The sequence below is a fragment of the Phycodurus eques genome, chromosome 7 (genome assembly GCF_024500275.1).
Source record: "Phycodurus eques isolate BA_2022a chromosome 7, UOR_Pequ_1.1, whole genome shotgun sequence".
Taxonomy (NCBI): Eukaryota; Metazoa; Chordata; class Actinopteri; order Syngnathiformes; family Syngnathidae; genus Phycodurus; species Phycodurus eques.
The window spans coordinates 2816278-2835093 of record NC_084531.1 but is presented as its reverse complement, the minus strand read 5'-3'; the positions used below and the strand labels follow the sequence as shown (position 1 = coordinate 2835093).

The 18816-nt window shown below is 40.6% G+C and overlaps 1 protein-coding gene across 1 annotated transcript in view; it reads left to right on the top strand.

The window, feature by feature from the left end:
* Positions 1 to 13384, top strand: part of mtnr1ba (melatonin receptor type 1Ba) — a 30661-nt gene extending 17277 nt beyond the window's left edge. The window contains exons 2-3 of the mRNA XM_061681459.1: positions 10411 to 10529; positions 12586 to 13384. Coding sequence (XP_061537443.1) covers positions 10411 to 10529; positions 12586 to 13335 — 869 coding nt within the window. The 3' untranslated portion in view covers positions 13336 to 13384. The remainder of the gene's footprint in view (positions 1 to 10410; positions 10530 to 12585) is intronic.
* Positions 13385 to 18816: the final 5432 nt, after the last annotated feature.

Below are 18816 nucleotides of genomic sequence, written 5' to 3'. Positions count from 1 at the left end.
GCGACTGCTGGTAAATAAACAAAAAGGTGAGCACTGAATTGTCTTTTAATTAAAATAAATAATAATAGATATCAATAGATATCTCTGATTTGAAGTACAGTATTTGTTTTAATGACTTAGCGAAGGCTTCTTTCTGTCCTACATCGGATCCACGCACCCCTTTTATCACATGCAATATTAAAAAAGTACACGTGACATCCGGTTGAAACTAACACAATATTTTTGTGTTCATTATTGCAGCCCAGCATTTGTAATTTACAAGACCTCAATGCAAGTAGCAGCAAAATACCCCTGAGCTCTATCTGTGCTTTGAGAGTCTATATTTAAGCATGAGAATGAATTGACATAGTAGCTTTCTATTAATACCTGAGAGGCTGTCAGCTACCATCTATAATTAATATAACTCCTGCTTGTGTTGCTTTTTTCCCCCCAAGTCTTCTGTGCTCTGATCTGTGTTTTCTTCAGGTCACACGCACACAGTGATGGAAGGTGGAAATACGTTGTTCAGTCTTCTCACAGTCCCATTATATAACCATCGTCATCACTTGAGATTGTGTGTGCGTGCGCGCCCCTGAGAGATCTCCACCTCAAATGATCTCTGTTTGCGTCTCTGTTATGCTGTATATCTCCTTGTTTATTACTGTTCAGTTTCTCTTCCTCGGCATAATAATTGCATCAAGCATGTGACCCACTGATTTCACCAACTGTTGCATTCTTCTTTTTAGGATGATTTTCCAGGCTTTGGCCACAGCCCTCTTCAGTCATTGTTAGTTTTGGGGGGTTACTCCCTTCCGTATCCTCTTTAGCAGATAATATGCATGCACGATAGGGTTTGAGTCTGGTCATTGATTTAGCCAGCCCAGTACGTTTCATGAAGTTTTTTTGTTAATTTATAAATAATAATAAATAATAATAATTAATAATAATAAAAGTCTCGTGAAGTTTTTTTGTTAATTTGCTTTATAATGAAGGATTTCCCGATACGTTTGGGTTTTTCAACTGGCACAGAACATGTGTCTGTGGACTTTTCAGGTCTGCCGGAACAATTTTACTGTGTCACAGTGGACTTTTTAATCTGCCGCTGTGGTTTCTTAGTATTTTAATGGATATTTATTGAGAATCAAATTTCATCAGTCAAACAGAACAAGGTTTCCAGAAGGGAGTGAGAAAAGAAGACAACAAAAGACAAAGCACGAGCTGTAAACAAGATGAGGAAAGTAAATCATTATATCAGGGCTATGAAATGGAAAAAGTAAAAACAAGGAACAATTAGCACACACACACATATATATATATATATATATATATATATATATATATATATATATATATATCCATCCATCCATTTTCTGAGCCGCTTATCCTCACTAGGGTCGCAGGAGTGCTGGAGCCTATCCCAGCTATCAACAGGCAGGAGGCGGGGTACACCCTGAAATGGTTGCCAGCCAATCGCAGGGCACATTTAAACAAATAACCATTCACACTCACATTCACACCTACGGGCAATTTAGAGTCTTCAATCAACCTCCCACACATGTTTTTGGGATGTGGGAGGAAACCGGAGTGCCCGGAGAAAACCCACGCAGGCACGGGGAGAACATGCAAACTGCACACAGGCTGGACCGGGGATTGAACCATCAGAACTGTGAGGTAGATGCTCTAACCAGTCGCCCACCGTGCCGCCATATATATATATATATATATATATATATATATATATATATATTTTGAAAGGTTTATCGCTCTGACTCAATGCATTAAATGCTCACATTTCCAACTTTAGCCCCACAACACATGATGTCCTATTTCCCTTTTCATATGCCTATTTTTCTTTCTTTCAGCATCATTTGTTGTTTCCTTTTTGTAGTTAGACACCTCCGTGTGTTTCCCTATAGATCCCTTGTAGATTTCATTAAATATTCTATAATATTCCACTCCTTGTTGTGTTTGTGTTTTGAGTTTAATAATGAGGCCTCTGTAATCTAGGATTCGTATTTCATAAAATGTAGCAAACTTTAGATTATGAGACTCATAAAAGGTTTCTCGTCGCTTTTTCTACATTTTATACATATTAAAAAGAGACGTGGCACCCTTTACGAGACAAAATAGTGAGATTATAACGTTATGTGTCAAATCCCGCTAAACCGGAAGCAACACAGGCATTGCTGCTTCGACAATTTTTTTTCTTAAATAAATTACATTTTATCCAAACGCCAATATACGCTACAGTGATCACTAATGTCATTTGACTCCAATTCACCAATCAGACGATACAAGGCAGTCACATGACACACGTACCCTTCGTGAGCCAATCAAAATGACTCATTTTGGGGGTGGGGGAACAGCCGCACGAGTGTGTTTACTTTCCAGACTCCAAAAACCAACAGCTTTGTCATGCAGCTCTTGAATTGTGACTGGCTAAACTCGGACCTTTCAGCCCACTTCTAACTTGAGAAAACACCTTGCGGTAATGTTTCTATATTTCTTTTGGCAGTGGATATGGCAACATTAACCCTATCCTATGGTGTCGCACCTGTACACGCACACACAATGACTACGTCTGGTCAGCACACAGCTTCTTCATGAAATCATTTAAATGAATAAAGCAAATGTTTCTGTAGGGCCCAATGCTTGTGTTGTTGGTTTTGGGACAGTTAAAAATTTAAATGGTGGCCGACCCCCATATATTATTGTTTTTTTATTATTATTTTGTTTTATGTTGTGTATGTGTATGTATATATATATATATATATATATATGCATCACATAAGTCAACAATATTACAAGTTAAACAACTAATGTTAACTACGTTAGTAAATCCATAGCAAATTCATAGAAATTTGATAACAAAATACCTGGTAATCTATAATTTGACTGCTTCATTTTAACGAGCTGTGTGTGTTTCTTACCGACGACGTGATCGACCAAGCACGTTCTCCCTCCTGATTCATACTTCATATCCTGATGACACAACATGCAGGATGCCTTCCCAGGTTTTTTAATCTTTCTAATATTTTCGTGAAGGTTTTATTTCCGACTTTTAATTCCAACCAGCGGCAATTCCACGGATTCTTGATCCCATTATCCTGATCAAGCTTCTTTACAATGTCGGTCTCGCCGTCCTCCTTCCGTACTATGTCCCTCCGTGGCACCAACATACCGCAAACTTATTAATGTAAAAAGCTGATGGCATACAATGAATTTAAATGTGTAGACAGATGGCACCGATAAAATATAGAGATTTTCACCTTGCCTGCCGTATTACAGTCTTCAATGCTATAAATATGACGGTCATGGTTACAGACCGTCATTGTCAATGTTGACAGAGTACTACGTTAACCCCTCTCCAGAATTTCTTTGGCAAATTTACACGATTTACATATATGATTTCTCGACGAGGAAAATCTGCGGAATTCTATGGATCCGTGGACTTTTCCCAGCCCTGTTACTGTATACACCTAGAACAATGACACATTCGATATGAGTGATGTATGGGGCAGTAGTGCTATACCCTGTGAGGGAAGGACAGGACAAGCTAGGACAGGAGGGGAAGAATGCAGGACAAGGGTTGTGAACCCGGCTGTACAACTGAAGTGAGGTGGGAGTGGCTATGTACAACTCCAATTCCAATGAAGTTGGGACGTTCTGTTAAACATAAATAAAAACAGAAAACAATGATTTGCAAGTCATGTTCAACCTATAGTTAATTGAATACACTACAAAGACAATATATTTAATGTTGAAACTGATAAACTTTATTGTTTTTAGCAAATAATCATTAACGTAGAATTTTATGGCTGCAACACATTCCAAAAAAGACTGAGAAAGTTGAGGAATGCTCATCAAACACCTGTTTGGAACATCCCACAGGTGAACAGGCTAATTGGGAACAGGTGGGTAACATGATTGGGTATAAAAGGAGCTTCCCTGAATTGCCCAGTCATTCACAAGCAAAGATGGTTTGCTTAAACATATGCTGCCATCCAAGCAACGTCTTTTTCATGGACGCCCCTGCTTATTTCAGCAAGACAATGCCAAACCACATTCTGCACGTGTTACAACAGCGTGGCTTCGTAGTAAAAGAGTGCAGGTACTAGACTGGCCTGCCTGCAGTCCAGACCCGTAGCCCATTGAAAATATATGGCGCATTATGAAGCGTAAAATACGACAACGGAGACCTCAGACTGTTGAACAGCTGAAGCTGTACATCAAGCAAGAATGGGAAAGAATTCCACCTACAAAGCTTCAACAATTAGTGTCCACAGTTCCCAAACTTTTATTGAATGTTGTTAAAAGAAACTGCTGCCTAAGAGCCAAACCGCTGCTTTTGCGGGAGAAGCTTCACTATTTGCTTCACAAACTCCGGCAGTTCGAGAGTGCTTCGGAGTGTTGGTATTCTTTTTTTTATTGCTGCTTTTAATTTATTGTATTGAAGCAATTTTCCGCCTGTTATTTTAAATTATTCAAACAGTTCATTACGTGTCCTAAAAATATTATTGTTAAATAGTTGTCGTAGGTGGTGAATCCCACGTTGTTCCCATGTGGTAAAATAAAGGGATATATTGTTAACTTTGAAATCCGGATTGTGCCAGACTGGGGAGAGCATATTGGGAGCTAATTGAGATCCTGTAGTTTCAAGACTTTTCCACCAAGCCGTTAAGGTGGATGCGATTATTGGGTTCTTGAAACATTTAGAGAGTTTAAAACCTGTAGAAATAAATGGGAGTTTTGAGAGTTTGAGGTTGTTGCAGTCTCTCTGTTCCAATTCTAGCCAAGAATGATGCTCCTCATTGTGGTGCATCCTTTTAATGAGGTATTGTAATTGGTTAGCTAATGTAAATAATAGTGTTTAAAGTTGGGAGCATTTAGGCCCCCCTCCTTTTTTGAAAATTCCAGCTTGGCATTCCTATTCTTCTTGATAATGAGCATCTTCTGGCGAGGCTCCTGAACTTATGTATGTTCATGAAGTCTTCTGTGAAGAGTAGATTGTGATACCTTCACTCGTGCCCTCTGGAGGTTGCTGCTGCTGATGTCGCTAACGGTTGTTTTAGGGCAGCTGTTTTCATTGATCTACCCATTCACTATCTTTAATTGATTGGACAAGTGGTTTTGTTTTTTCACCAGTACCCAGCTTTCTGGTTGTCATGTTGGTTATACCTCTAACGAGTATGAATATAGTCTTCACAGGGAAAGTCCAAATCTGAAACTGAGAGCAGACCTGCAACACAATGATTAATAGGACACATCAGGACAACTATGAAACAGGTACCTGTCAGTCACACATTCGAATATTTTGCTCAAATGAAAAATGGTTCCGTTCAAACAAAATGTGTTGTCTTCTACATTGTTTATCTGGAGATCTACTCAATGTAACCCTCTGGAATTAAAAGTTAAAATGTTGATCTTATAATTTTTTGCTTTAAAAAACACATGTAATCAGTCTACAACAAAAATAAAGGAATTGGATTCACTGTCAGGTGCACTTGCACTATCCATTTGAAGTTGTTTATTATTGTAGTTGTACTTAGTAGTAGTGTATGATTGTATTTCTTCAAACTTTTAGAGTTGTTTTTAATAGTGTGATACTCCGATGCAGTTGAATAAACACAAACTCGAGGCATCTCTAAGTAAAATAAAGTTCTCCAAAACACTATATAAAATAATTGACTGTTGCTGTAACCTAGCCACTGGTGTGTGTGCGCCCGCATATAGAAGGTCACCTTGAATCAGCTATGGGGGTGCATGGGGCGTTTCGGCTTTCCTGTTCTCTATTACAAAGGTTATAGAAATAAAATGCGCTAAAACGGATCCTAGTTCCTAATTTTCTCAGTCTGACACTTAATTTACACTGATGTAGAAGCTGAACGTACACACGACTACAGTATTACAAAGTTGTTGTTCTTTCATTCTGGTGCAGCCATCACATTCAAGTTACCTTCAACATTGAATGGTGCAAGTGTGCATTTACTGTACATAAAACACCTGACTTATGACTTTTGAAGACATTAAGGTCAATGTGGTTGAATGGGTTGATGAGAATGGAGTAGGGTACAAACTATGTATGCACCTGTTCTTTCTGCCCCCCATTTATCTTACTGCCCTACAGTTAGGCAGGTAACGGTGCTGTGTAGAGTCCAACCTGTCGTTCTCTCTTAGTCACACTCTCTTCTTGTCCCGATGAATAGCCAGCGAGATGAGATTCTCCAGTGTGGAAGTCCCATCTCAGGTTGCTACTTTCATTTTAGGATCGAGGTTAGCCCTGAATAGACTCAGGGCTTCATCGTACCATCCGCTCTACGCCGCCAGAATGCAGATGTAACAGAATATTCTGCGACAGATTACTTGTCTGTCTAAACAGTTTGTTACTGGTCCCCTCTCTCCGAAGGGAACTCTTCTCTTCTCCCCCCCAAAAAATTCAAAAGAAGACCGTATCTCAGGGCAAGCACTAATACCGGCCATGGCCCATGTGGCAGCTTTAACGCCGCCTCTCCCCCAGTCAGCTGGGATAGGCTCCCCACGACCCTAGCGAGGACAAGCGGAACAGAGTATGGATGGATGGTATCAGTGAGTATTGAAATTTTAGTCCTTGTACTTGGTTTTTAAAAATAAATAAATAAATAATTTCAAAAATGCTATTGGTAAATCCCTAGGTTCTGCTATTCTGCGTTTCCACTCAGGTGCTAATTTTAGACCTTGAGCTGTTGGCGCACAGACATTTATCAATTTAAGTAAAAATATTTTGTATAGCCCTATATCACGAAAGAGTCTCAAAGGGCTTCACAGGCCCACATTTATCAGTCAAAATAAATTCATAATTGAGAATCCAAATTTGAAGACACTTTTTGCTAATTCAAATAAGCAATTCTTTGTGGTAGGACATTTTTTAACATGACACGCCAAACTGCACTTATCAAGCAAGTAAATCAATTTTTTGTGCAAACTCGACGATGTTTGGTTTGGAGTTTTATCACTCTAAATTTGTGTCACTAAGCTTCAGGCACTTGTTCATAAGCCTGTAGCACAGTTTCTTTAATAGTCATCATAAACGTTTTTTCTCAATGAACATATTAGCACACACCGCTTGGGCTTCCCCCACGTTTACATTGCAAGATTAAAGACCAAAATTCTACTGGCCACTTTAAGGCAACAGTAACACAATCAAAGTAAGACTACACTTCACTCGTGAAATGGAGGAAGTTTTTTCCCACTCCCAAGTGACTAAGGGAAAGAATCAAGCAAGTGGCAAGTCAAGTCATGCAATCTTGCTCCAGTCACAACATATATTGGAGTGGTAATAAAACGTTTTTTTCCCACATTTAATTTCACAAATCATAACAAAAAAAGTAAAAGTAAAAAAAATAAATTTTAAAAAGTAAAGTAAAAGTATTCACACCTTATAAAAGTTAAATGAACAACAACTGATATTATGATTGATTTAATTTATTGCACTGAATTGTTTTTAAATTGTATTTCAAACTCAATTTAACGCAATTTTATTTCTGAACAAACTATGCTGTGTACATTGTGATGACAACCTTGTAACTCCTGCGGTTCTTAAGAGAGTTAACTTTTCTGTTGGTCAAATATTGATGTGTACCTAATGGGCTAATGGAGAAATGGATTCGTAATTAAGGGAATAATAAATGACAAATGAATAATGTTGCTATCTTCCAAAAAAATAATGTGAACAAAATCTGCATTACTCTTGTGTCCTCTACTTTAATTAAATCACTCAGTCGGGCTTATTTATTTAGAAGCACTGACTCTGGACAGTTGTCATTAGATTGCTTAAAGGTTTTGTTTCATATTTTATGGTCTCAATTTAAAAAATATAGTGCAGACAGGGTGGCACAGTGGGAGACTGGTTAGTACATCAGCCTCACAGTTCTGAGGACTGGGGTTCAATCCCTGGCCCCGCCTGTGTGGAGTTTGCATGTTCTCCCTGTGGGTTTTCTCCGGGCACTCCGGTTTCCTCCCACATCCCAAAATCATATGTGGTAGGTTGATTGACAACTCTAAATTGCCCGTAGGTGCGAATGTGTGCACGAATGGTTATTTTTTTTATATGTGCCCTGCGATTGGCTGGCAACCAGTTCAGGGTGTGCCCTGCCTCTTGCCCCCCAGTTAGCTGGGATAGGCTCCAGCATACCCGCGACCCTAGTGAGGATAAACGGTGTATAAAATCAATGGATGGATGGATGGATGGATGGATAGTGCAGACAGCTTTATCACAGAGCCAGGTGACATTTTAATGGTGACACTTCAAAAAATACCTTCAGTCGTATAAAAATTATATTCACACGTTGCTACTCACAATTTCTACCGTACTTACTAATGATGGAACATTACGGAAGCGTATTGTATTCATTTGGATTAAAAAAAAAAAAAACTCCTGTTTTTGTGAGTAATTTTTTTGAGGGCTTTGTTTTTCTGACAACTTTTTTCATTTTGGAGACCCCTCTATACGCCCACTACAGAGAAAAATCTTAAAGTCGTTTAATGTAAAAAAAACTGGAATCAATCGTCACCTACATGTATGTGAACATATGTACTGTATGTATGCCCACTTCAGTCTCTGAAAATATCAGAACGATCCCCCATTTTTGGGTGATTATATTGACAAAGTGTTTTCCTGATTAGAGGACTGTCCCGGTATCCGTGCTCCACCGACTGAGTGCGGAGCACGCACCCACACGCACGCACACAGACACACACCATTTAAACTCTATATACTGTATACTGCCTATATCAGTGACTTCCAGGTGAATTAGTTGTCACGTTGTCTGGAGATGTCTCCCAGATATCTTCCTGGTGAGAGCACAAGCAATATTTTGGTCTACCAGTGGTGTCTCCGCCAGTGAGATAGGCCCTTAATATATTGTTTGTTTCACAAGTCCCCTTTTCAATTCTTCACACCTTCTAATTTAACAAAGAGAGTCGTATGGTTAGTTCCATGAAGCGCTTTTGACCCATGCTCCTAAACTGTTTTATTCATTTTTTGTTAATATAACAGGGATCTTGGCACAAGTAAACTCCCTAGAAAGTGCCCTTCTATTTTAGTCCCCTACCAGTTTCCAAGCGCGCGTTTGTCTCTCCTTTAACTGACACAGTGTTTTGGGTCAGATTGCTGAGTCGGTAACCTTCCTGTCACATGACAACAGATTAGAGATGAGTGCTTACCCCGGCTTTGTTTGACTTTTCTACACTCACATTTAAGGTTTTTCCTCTGCTGTTAAATGATGGATAGAGTTTCCCCTTGGAAGTACATGAAGAAGACGAAGTCACTTCCTGGCTCGAAAGTAGTGCTGATAAACCAATATATGTCATTGTACATCTTGCTTTCAGAGTGTAGACTATTAAGTTCTCCTATAAAATTCCACTCAGTGCTGAAACTATCCTACCGACTTTGATGTATCTGTCTCATTAATGCTTCTTAAATCACATAATTATAAGTGTTAGCTATTTTCAGTGATCCTTTTACTAGAGATATACAGGACATTATACATATAGTATTTGTGTGCCCAATTATTTATGGATCAATGATTCTAAAGCAGTCAGGAGTGCAGACACCTGGAAAATAATGTATACCTCATAAACATTCAAAAAATTAAATATGAAGGCAGAGTCACAAAGGCTTCAAAATCCAAAACTGGCAAAAGGTTGCTGGGACAAGGATTGATGTGGTCTCTCCTTGTGGCCCTGAATACTAAACGCAGAGAAGTCAGTGATTTCTTGGTAATGTGTGTTTTGTGGCACAGTAGTATGCAATCCAGTAAAATGCAAAGCACTTTTCTCCAAACCAGGTTGTGTTCCAAATTTTTGATAACTATTGACACATCGATATAAAATGCATGCAATGGATAGAGTCACTGATGGTGTAGTGGTACACTTGCCTGACTTTGGTGCGGGTAGTGCGGGTTCAGTTCCCACTCAGTGACGGTCTGAATGTGAGTGCGAATGTGCCTTGTGACTGGTGACCAGTTCAGGGTGTAGTCCACCTTTTGCCCAAAGTCAGCTCGGCGTCATGATTCTGGAGAAGTCAGCGTTTTCCACACACATGAAGAGTTTTGGTCGGAAATATTGAACACGTTAATAATGTGAGATTGTCGGCCCCGGCCTATTTCAGACCCTAAAACTGGGACAAATTCACTCTTTAGAAATTCACGCATTAGAACTAAGGACAATTTTGTAGGATAATCTCATAGATTTAAGATTTCTGGCGTTTGACGTGCTTGGTCGGGAAGGGGCAGAATCGGCACAAAAACTTTATGTGTGCCTGAATTGTGTCCTTGTTTTTCGATGGGTTACCACTGTTCCTGGTTTTGTCCAAGCATGTCGCGGTTGCACCATACAGTTGTCCAGGTTTCAAGACTGACTATTATGATGTTTTCTTTCTCTTACCTTTAACAGGAAATGCCTTTGTGGTGAGCCTAGCCTTCGCCGACTTGGTGGTAGCATTCTACCCTTATCCTCTGGTGTTGTATGCCATCTTCCATGATGGCTGGTCATTGGGAGAGACCCAGTGCAAGGTAAGCAATTATATGATCTAATTTAAGTAGACCTTGGTTTCAGTAATGGATACATGATTGGGAAACTGCCAATTTATTAATTATTTCTTTTCATGCCCACTTATGGCGGCACGTCACACGACTGGTTAGCACATCTGCCTCACAGTTCTGAGGATCCGGGTTCAAATCTGGCCTCGCCTGTGCAGACTTTGCATGTTCTTCCCGTGCCTGCGTGGGTTTCCTCCCACATCCCAAAAACATGCGTGGTAGATTGATTGAAGACTCTAAATTGGCCGTAGGTGTGAATGTGAGTGCGAATGGTTGTTTGTTTATATGTGTCCTGCGATTGGCTGGCGACCAGTTCAGGGTGTACCCGGCCTCTCGCCCGAAGATAACTGGGATTGGCTCCAGCACACCTGCGACCCTAGTGAGAATAAGTGGTACAGAAAATGGATGGATGGACGATGTTTATTGAAAATGCAGCCGGACAGAAAAGGGTTTTAGGGGACAGACAGAGGGAGAGAGTGGACAAGGGGAATAGGCGTGAGAACCACAGCAGAACAATAGTCAGACAGTGTAGATATTTGAACAGAAGTAGCATTCCAACAGTCAAATCGTGTTCTTGTTTGTGGATGTGGTGGGGCAGTGAGGACATGCAATAAATAGCCAAGAGAACAAGATGAGAGGGGAGAGAAAAGGGCAGGACAGGATGTGGGAAATGAGCAAAGCAGTGCTACTGACGAGTGGCGCGGTGGGATTCTTTTTTTAGTCTAAACACCTGTAAAAACCTGTCAGTTGATATGTTAGTATGACCTGTGTTGTTATTAGTGGTCCCAGCACAGCAATTAAAGCCTATAGTGTGTCGATCGAACTCATCTGTCACATCTCTGTCAGGACAATTATACTGTACATTACTCGTGCAGCGGCACGGTGGGTGACTGGTTCGCACATCTGCCTCACAGTTCGGAGGGCCGGGGTTCAAATCCTGGCCCCGCCTGTGTGGAGTTTGCATGTTCTCCCGGTGCCTGCGTGGGTTTTCTCCAGGTACTCCCACATCCCAAAAACATGCATGGAAGGTTGATTGAAGACTCTAAATTGCCCGTAGATATGAATGTGAGTGCGAATGGTTGTTTGTTTGTACAGTATGTGCCCTGCGATTGGCTGGCGACCAGTTGAGGGTGTACCCTGCCTCTTGCCAGGAGATAGCTGGGATATGCTCCAGCACGCCCGCAACCCTAGTGAGGAGAAGCGGAACAGAAGATGAATTAATTACTTGTGCACTCACTGTAATAATCTCGCCGCCCTGCACTACTTGCATATCTGTTGTTGACCAATACTGGCCACTTATGTGCTGGAGAAGTGTCTGCACCATTTCTACAATTAACATTGTTCCAGATTATCGCACTACTAGTCACTTTAAACTGCATACATTTCTTGAAGTCTCTGCGCCATTTGCGCAATGGTCACTGCACCAGACTATTGTTCTATTAGTTATTTCAAACTGCTCTAATTGCTAAAGCACTCGGCATCATTTTGCACAATTGTCTCAGAAATAAAAATAAAAACATTGTACCAGCATTACCACGTAACGTTTTATTGCTCAGTGACTGTTATTATGTTTTTATGTCTCAAAGTATTCTCTGTCAGTTGACTGTCTGTTGTCGTACAAGAGCGGCTCCAGCTACCGGAGACAAATTCCTTGTGTGTTTTTGATATACTTGGCAAATAAAGATGATTCTGATTCTGATTATGCAAAATCACAGGAGTAAATGATTTGATACTCTTAGGCTCTCATGTACAGTATACTGTATGTTTGTTTATTCTATGCTGTCATTGGTCAAATGGTAAATGGGCTTTCAGTTGGATACTGCTGTTCTACCTTCAAGGTACTCAAAGCGTTTTAACACTGTCTTCTCATTCATTCACTGATGACGCAGCATCAGGAGCAACTGGGGGTTCAGTATCTTGCTCAAGGACACGACATGATCACAAGGGCTGAGGGTCGAACCCACAACCTTCGGGTTGGGAGACAAGCCATGTCGCCCCATTTATCTCTCTAAATGTCCATCTCTTTCAGATTAGTGGCTTCCTGATGGGTTTGAGCGTCATTGGCTCCATCTTCAATATCACAGGTATCGCCATCAACCGCTACTGTTACATCTGTCACAACTTCAGCTATGACAAGCTGTACAGCAACCGGAACACACTGCTGCTGGTTGCACTCATCTGGTTCTTGACAGTCATCGCCATTGTGCCAAATTTGTTTTTTGGTTCCCTGCAGTATGATCCCCGTGTCTACTCATGCACATTTGCACAGACTGTCAGCACTTCCTATACCATCACAGTAGTGGTCATCCATTTCTTTGTGCCAATTTCTGTGGTCACTTTCTGCTACATGAGGATATGGATCTTGGTCATTCAGGTAAGGCGCAAGGTGAAATCTGAGGTACGTCCTCGCATCAAGCCCAGCGAGTTGAGGAACTTCATCACCATGTTTGTTGTGTTTGTGCTTTTTGCAATTTGTTGGGCACCACTCAACTTTATTGGGCTTGCTGTTGCCATTAACCCAGAAAAAGTTGCACCTCGCATCCCGGAGTGGCTCTTTATCGTCAGCTATTTCATGGCTTACTTCAACAGTTGCCTTAATGCCATCATCTATGGCCTACTGAACCAGAACTTCCGGAGGGAGTACAAGCGTATTGTCATGTCTGTATGGTGGCCACACCTCTTCTTCCAAGAAACATCGCGAGGAGGGACTGATGGCATGCGGAGCAAACCATCACCAGGACTCAATAACAATGACCAAGTAAAAGGAGAAACTCTGTGACACAGTTTGTCACTACTGTGCCAAAGCCTCAACAAGCACTTGAAACAAAATGGTCGCGTGAACTACAGTCATATGAAAAGACAAAAAAAACATGTTCATCCTTTTTGTGTGCCATTCGTAACATTTAAAGCTCATCAATTAAATTTTTTTACTGATTTCATCAGCAGTCTTGGGGCCTGATTGAAAATGAAAGCCGATGAGGAGAACTTTTCCGCTCATATAAACATTTTTAAATGCCAGAAACAAAAATTATCACGACAAGATGACAAAACTCCCTTGAACTCTCGATTTCTTTGCATCTGGGTCATTTCAGCGCAAGGTGACAAGTCGTGCTGATGCATTTTTTTGGTGTGCTCTCTCAAGTTGGAAATGTAATGTTTCACAGGATGGGCATATACATCCAACTGCCACCCGTCAGTATGAATTAAAACAAACAAAACATGGCTTTTCGCCCAAAATGATCAAAGCGATAACAATTCTTTACTGTAACTCAATAATATGTTTGTGTCTTCAACTGTCACTTCCAGTTCTATCACAGCAAACGTCTTGTGTGCTTGAAGTGCCCTCCCAAATTTTCCATGATGAAAACCATCAGAGCTACCAAAGGTGCAAAAGCCTCTTAAATTTGGCGGGCTGTTAGCAACAGCTTTTACAGCTGTTGCTAACAGCCCGCGCAATCTGTTAGAGTCAGTCAACATGCAATTTAGTGCCTGCTATTTGGGGTCTTAGTAAAAGATCAGAATCGTATTAGATCACACGCAACATGCCAACCATCAGCACTCCTAATCTGTGAGAGTGAACACGCAATTTAGTGCCCGCTAATTGAGATCTTAGTCAATCAGGCCCTTGGTAGGAATTAGACTGCTATTCGTGTACTACTTTTTCTTTTTTTTTTTTTTGTAAGCACGCATGAATTGCTGCTCAGAGAAGAAAAGTTTATTTAAGGAGGGCAATAGTGGGAGATGTTGTCTTGGGCCTTTTTGTGTGACGTTTGCATGTTCTCTTGCCTCTTCGCTTCCAAAGCGGTTTGGTTAGTTAAAAACTATATTACCCAGACATACATATGAATGTGAGTGTGAGTATTTGTCTGTCTCTATGTATCAACCACGTGATTGACAGGTGATCAGTACCAGTTGCACCCCGCCTCAGTTGAGACAGGCGCCAACTTCCCTGTGACCCTAAAAAGGATGGAAAATGAACAGAATATTTATGTAGCATAAGTAAAAAAAAAAAAAAAAAAAAAAGCCTTTCACTTTCTTTTCATCAGTCATGAAATTCAGACACATTTTATAATGTCATATGATTTTATGTTTGTGGGAATTATAAAAATAAATACTGTAAATAAATTGATGAGCTTTAACATGCAAAATGTTTAAACGCACACTCAGGGTGCCTGTGTTGTTTCGGTAATATATCTTTTAAAACAATGGCACCAAAATACAGTTGTAGTCTTACAATGTTTGGTGACAATTGTATGAAACACAGCAGCTTGTTTATCTTCTTAATATCATATTAGTAAGGTACAACCGTGCAAGGTGTTTGGCAACACCAACTGTTTCTGAAGGTACAGTATATTGTATATCAGATTATTCTATTACAATTTTCATTGTATCACTTTTATGACTACCATGACAAAAATGTGTTATATTTTATTCACTTTGATGGTGGTTGATACCTCAAGTTTTTAATTGTCATAAAAAGGTGCCTGTATTGCTCATTTTCTTAACCTGACCAAAAACATTAACCACTTATACCAGACCATACATGGACATCCTGCTGTAAGATTGTTTACACTCTGATGTCAATGTTTCATTAGACTTAATGGGAATAGGCAGCATAACTACATACAATATATATTGTAAATGTTTTTGAAAAAACAAAACAAAACAAAACAAAAAAAACATGCAGAATATACCATAATTTGGGGGTTGGAGAAATATCTTTAAAAATGTTTTTTTTTTTAAACCATTCAGGTCGTTTCATGGATGTACTACATCACAATCTAGGTGGAATTAATATTGATGTTTTATGGAATGGTAACGCAGCATCTTTATGACTTTCATGGCACATACTGGCATAGACATAAAGCTGCCATAGAAAGGAGAGAGTTTTTTTTCTCTCCAAGCACTTAAAAAAGTGCACATTTCTTAAATTTAAGTCTCATGAAAACAAAAGGACATTTGGTACAGTGGTACCTTCAAAATTGAACACGATCTATTCCGGCCAGCTGGTCAACCTCCAGTTTGTTTAAATTAAAAACCATTTCCCTTCTTCAGTCAAACTGCCACCACAATCTTTAAAGTGACAACGATTGAAAAGGAGCTAGCCAGTCACCGAAAAACTAATTAGAATTTTGAGGTACCACGGTATTCACTTTTTTTGTCAAAAGTCATTCAAATTCTAAATAATGACTACGATGGGCTTTACCTGCGTCATTCCAATCTGTTGGTATTTGGGTCAATGATAAATTATTTTTTTTAAGTATTTTCAATATTGATGTAATGCATATTTTTTTAGTCCAGAACAGTGTGTTTGAATAAGTCTCATTTCTTGAATAACTGTTTTAACTTCACCACAAAAAAAATGTTTCTTTCTTTAAATGCTGCTTTGTCAGCATGTTCAATGGCTACATCTCTTTACAATAGTAATGCTATACTGTATATAATGTGAGGATACGTACGCCATATTCACGTTTGCATTTGCATTGTTGGGCAAAGGGTTCCATAATTGCAAGCTGATGGCAAACAAGAGATGTCGCACCATGTTTTTTGCTCTCAGCTGAAAAAAGTAAGTGGGATAGTTGTGTTTAAAATGTATTTTGCCACTGAGGTTTTAAGTTGTGTTGTCTTTGTTGCGACTTCAAACAAATTTGACATTCCAGCTCTTTGGTGTTAGCGGGATAGCTGCGTTCATCTGGCTTGTATCCAAAATGTTCCCACATATTGGTGGTGGCGTTAGGCTTTGGAACTAATTCCATTAATTGCATTAACTGTGCAGCTACCAGCTCGGGGTCAGAAAACTTAGCTTCGTGTATCCGAGCGCAGGCATCGTCAAAGGCACGCACGCGCACACGCACGCAGACACGCACACGGCCAAACAGATGGAGGGTCCCCGCTCTTCACCATGTCTGATTGGTTTAGAGACCACGCTGAAACCCATCGTGTCTGCTTTCAAGCCGCGGAAATGTTTTTTTTATTTCTCAAATGACTGGGCACCTGTACGCACTCGCTTTTTTCCCCCTTCAAATTACCGTATTTTCACGACCATAAGGCGCACTTAAAAGTCTTACATTTTCTCCAAAATGGATGGGGCGCCTTATAGTGCGGCGCGCCTTATGTGTGAACCGAGCACCAACATCTATAAATGTTGTTGTGTGATGAACGACACGCTGCTTACACAGAGGAAAAGCGGACGTGGCTGAGGACAGGGGAAGGACGCTAAAGCCTCGCCCCCAGTAGGAATATAGCGCCGGGGTGTTTATTTATTTATTTTATTATTTATGTTATTATTATTTTATTTTTTTACCACTTTACTGACTGGGAGCATTTGCGGGGTGTGCATTGTGCAAAACACATCGGTTTGGCTAAGGACCCCCGAGCAGACGCGAGAGAATTCAAGATCAACGAATCCTTGGTTCGCAAGTGGAGGACGCAGGACAACGAGCTTCGCCAAGTCAAGAAGACGAAGCTGAGTTTTCGCGGAAAAAAAAGAAAAACAAAACGCGGAAACAAGGCGAGGTGGCCCGAGTTGGAAGACCAACTTGAGCAACGGATTAATGAGCAAAGAATAACTCGGGGCTTGCCATCATTCCGGGAGGCTTGACGAACCGCTGGACATCCGTATAAACAGGGCGCTCAAAGTGAAGTTGCGAGCGGCGTGGAAGCGATGGATGACAGATGGCGAACACAGTTTTACTGAGACTAGGTGGCAGCGCCGGGCGAGTTTGTGAATGGATTGTGGACGCTGGGCTAACATGTCTGCTTGCACTGTTGTTCGAGCTTTCACGCGGCAACGAGACTGACTCGAACCTGGCATGTTTGTTTGATGGAGAACTGGCACAGCTGTTCAATTCGGAAACAGAAGATGAGGACTTTGATGGATTTGTGGATGAGGATTGATCAAAAATTAACGTGAGTACATTGTTAAATACTTCAATAAAGTACAACCGAACTCAGTTTTTGCTCCCACTGCCTTTTTCAAAACATTGTTTTAGCCTGCATGCAGCGTATGTTTTAAGCTAACGTATGTTTTACCATGCCTGCGCCCAATAATACGGTGTGCCTTATGTATGTGTTCAATACAGAAATAGACCCCGCGACTGAGACTGCGCCTTTTGATACGGTGCGCCCTATGGTCGTGAAAATACGGTAGTCGCACTCTAGAGTCCTGTCTCGTCCCACAAAAATATCATCGGCCAGATTTCCAGTACCAGGCCAGAGTACGAAGCCATGCGCCCGAAGATGCAGATCGATCGTACTTTATGCGTCCCCTGCTAATTTCTGTGTATCTGAGACGCGGGAAGCACATCAAACGTGTTCCCTGTATATTTTTTTATAATAATGGACCCAAACACAAAAATATGCATGTCATGTCATGTCATTGACCCATGTACCAAATCCAAAAAACATACTTGGCTTGGAGTAAATAGAAATCTCTTTTGACAATTGTTGAATTTATCACCTTTTGCAACAATTACGGCTACTTTCAGAAAAAATACGAGTCAATTTTTGTCCATATGCGGTTATTTTGATGTTGAGGTGTTGACGGCTCATGCAACGCTGCTGGCATGAATTCTCCTTGAAATTTCTGCCTAATAAAAGAAGGAAATGATATGCATGGAGCAGTTTAGCTTCCAGTTATGTGTTGAACCAGTAGCTGATTGTCAAGAATAATCCCAAAGATGGAGAGATCACTGTATAAAAAAATAAAATAAAAAAAAAAAACCAACAACATCCTTATAACCACAAACTGCTAGTGATTGAACCTGGACAAATATCCTGCAGGTTAAAATGCAACAAACTAAGCCACTCGAGCCACCTGGTTTATAGTGAGAGTACCACAGATGCAATATTTGCCTTGAGGGTATTGATGGAACAGTACAGAGAAGGTCAGAAGGAGCAACATTGTGTCTTTATAGATCTAGAGAAAGCCTATGACAGAGTACCCAGAGAGGCACTGTGGCACTGCATACAGAAGTCTGGAGTGGCAGAGAAGTATGTTAGAATACTACAGGACATGTATGAGGGCAGCAGTACAGTGATGAGGTGTCCTGTAAATGTGACAGAGGAATTTAAGGTGGAGGTGGGACTGCATCAGGGATCAGCCCTGAGCCCCTTCTTGTTTGCAGTGGTGATGGATAGGCTGACAGATGAGGTTAGACTGGAATCCCCGTGGACCATGATGTTTGCAGATGACATTGTGAACGCAGGGAGCAAGTGGAGGAACAGTTAGAAAGATGGAGGCATGCACTGGAAAGCAGAG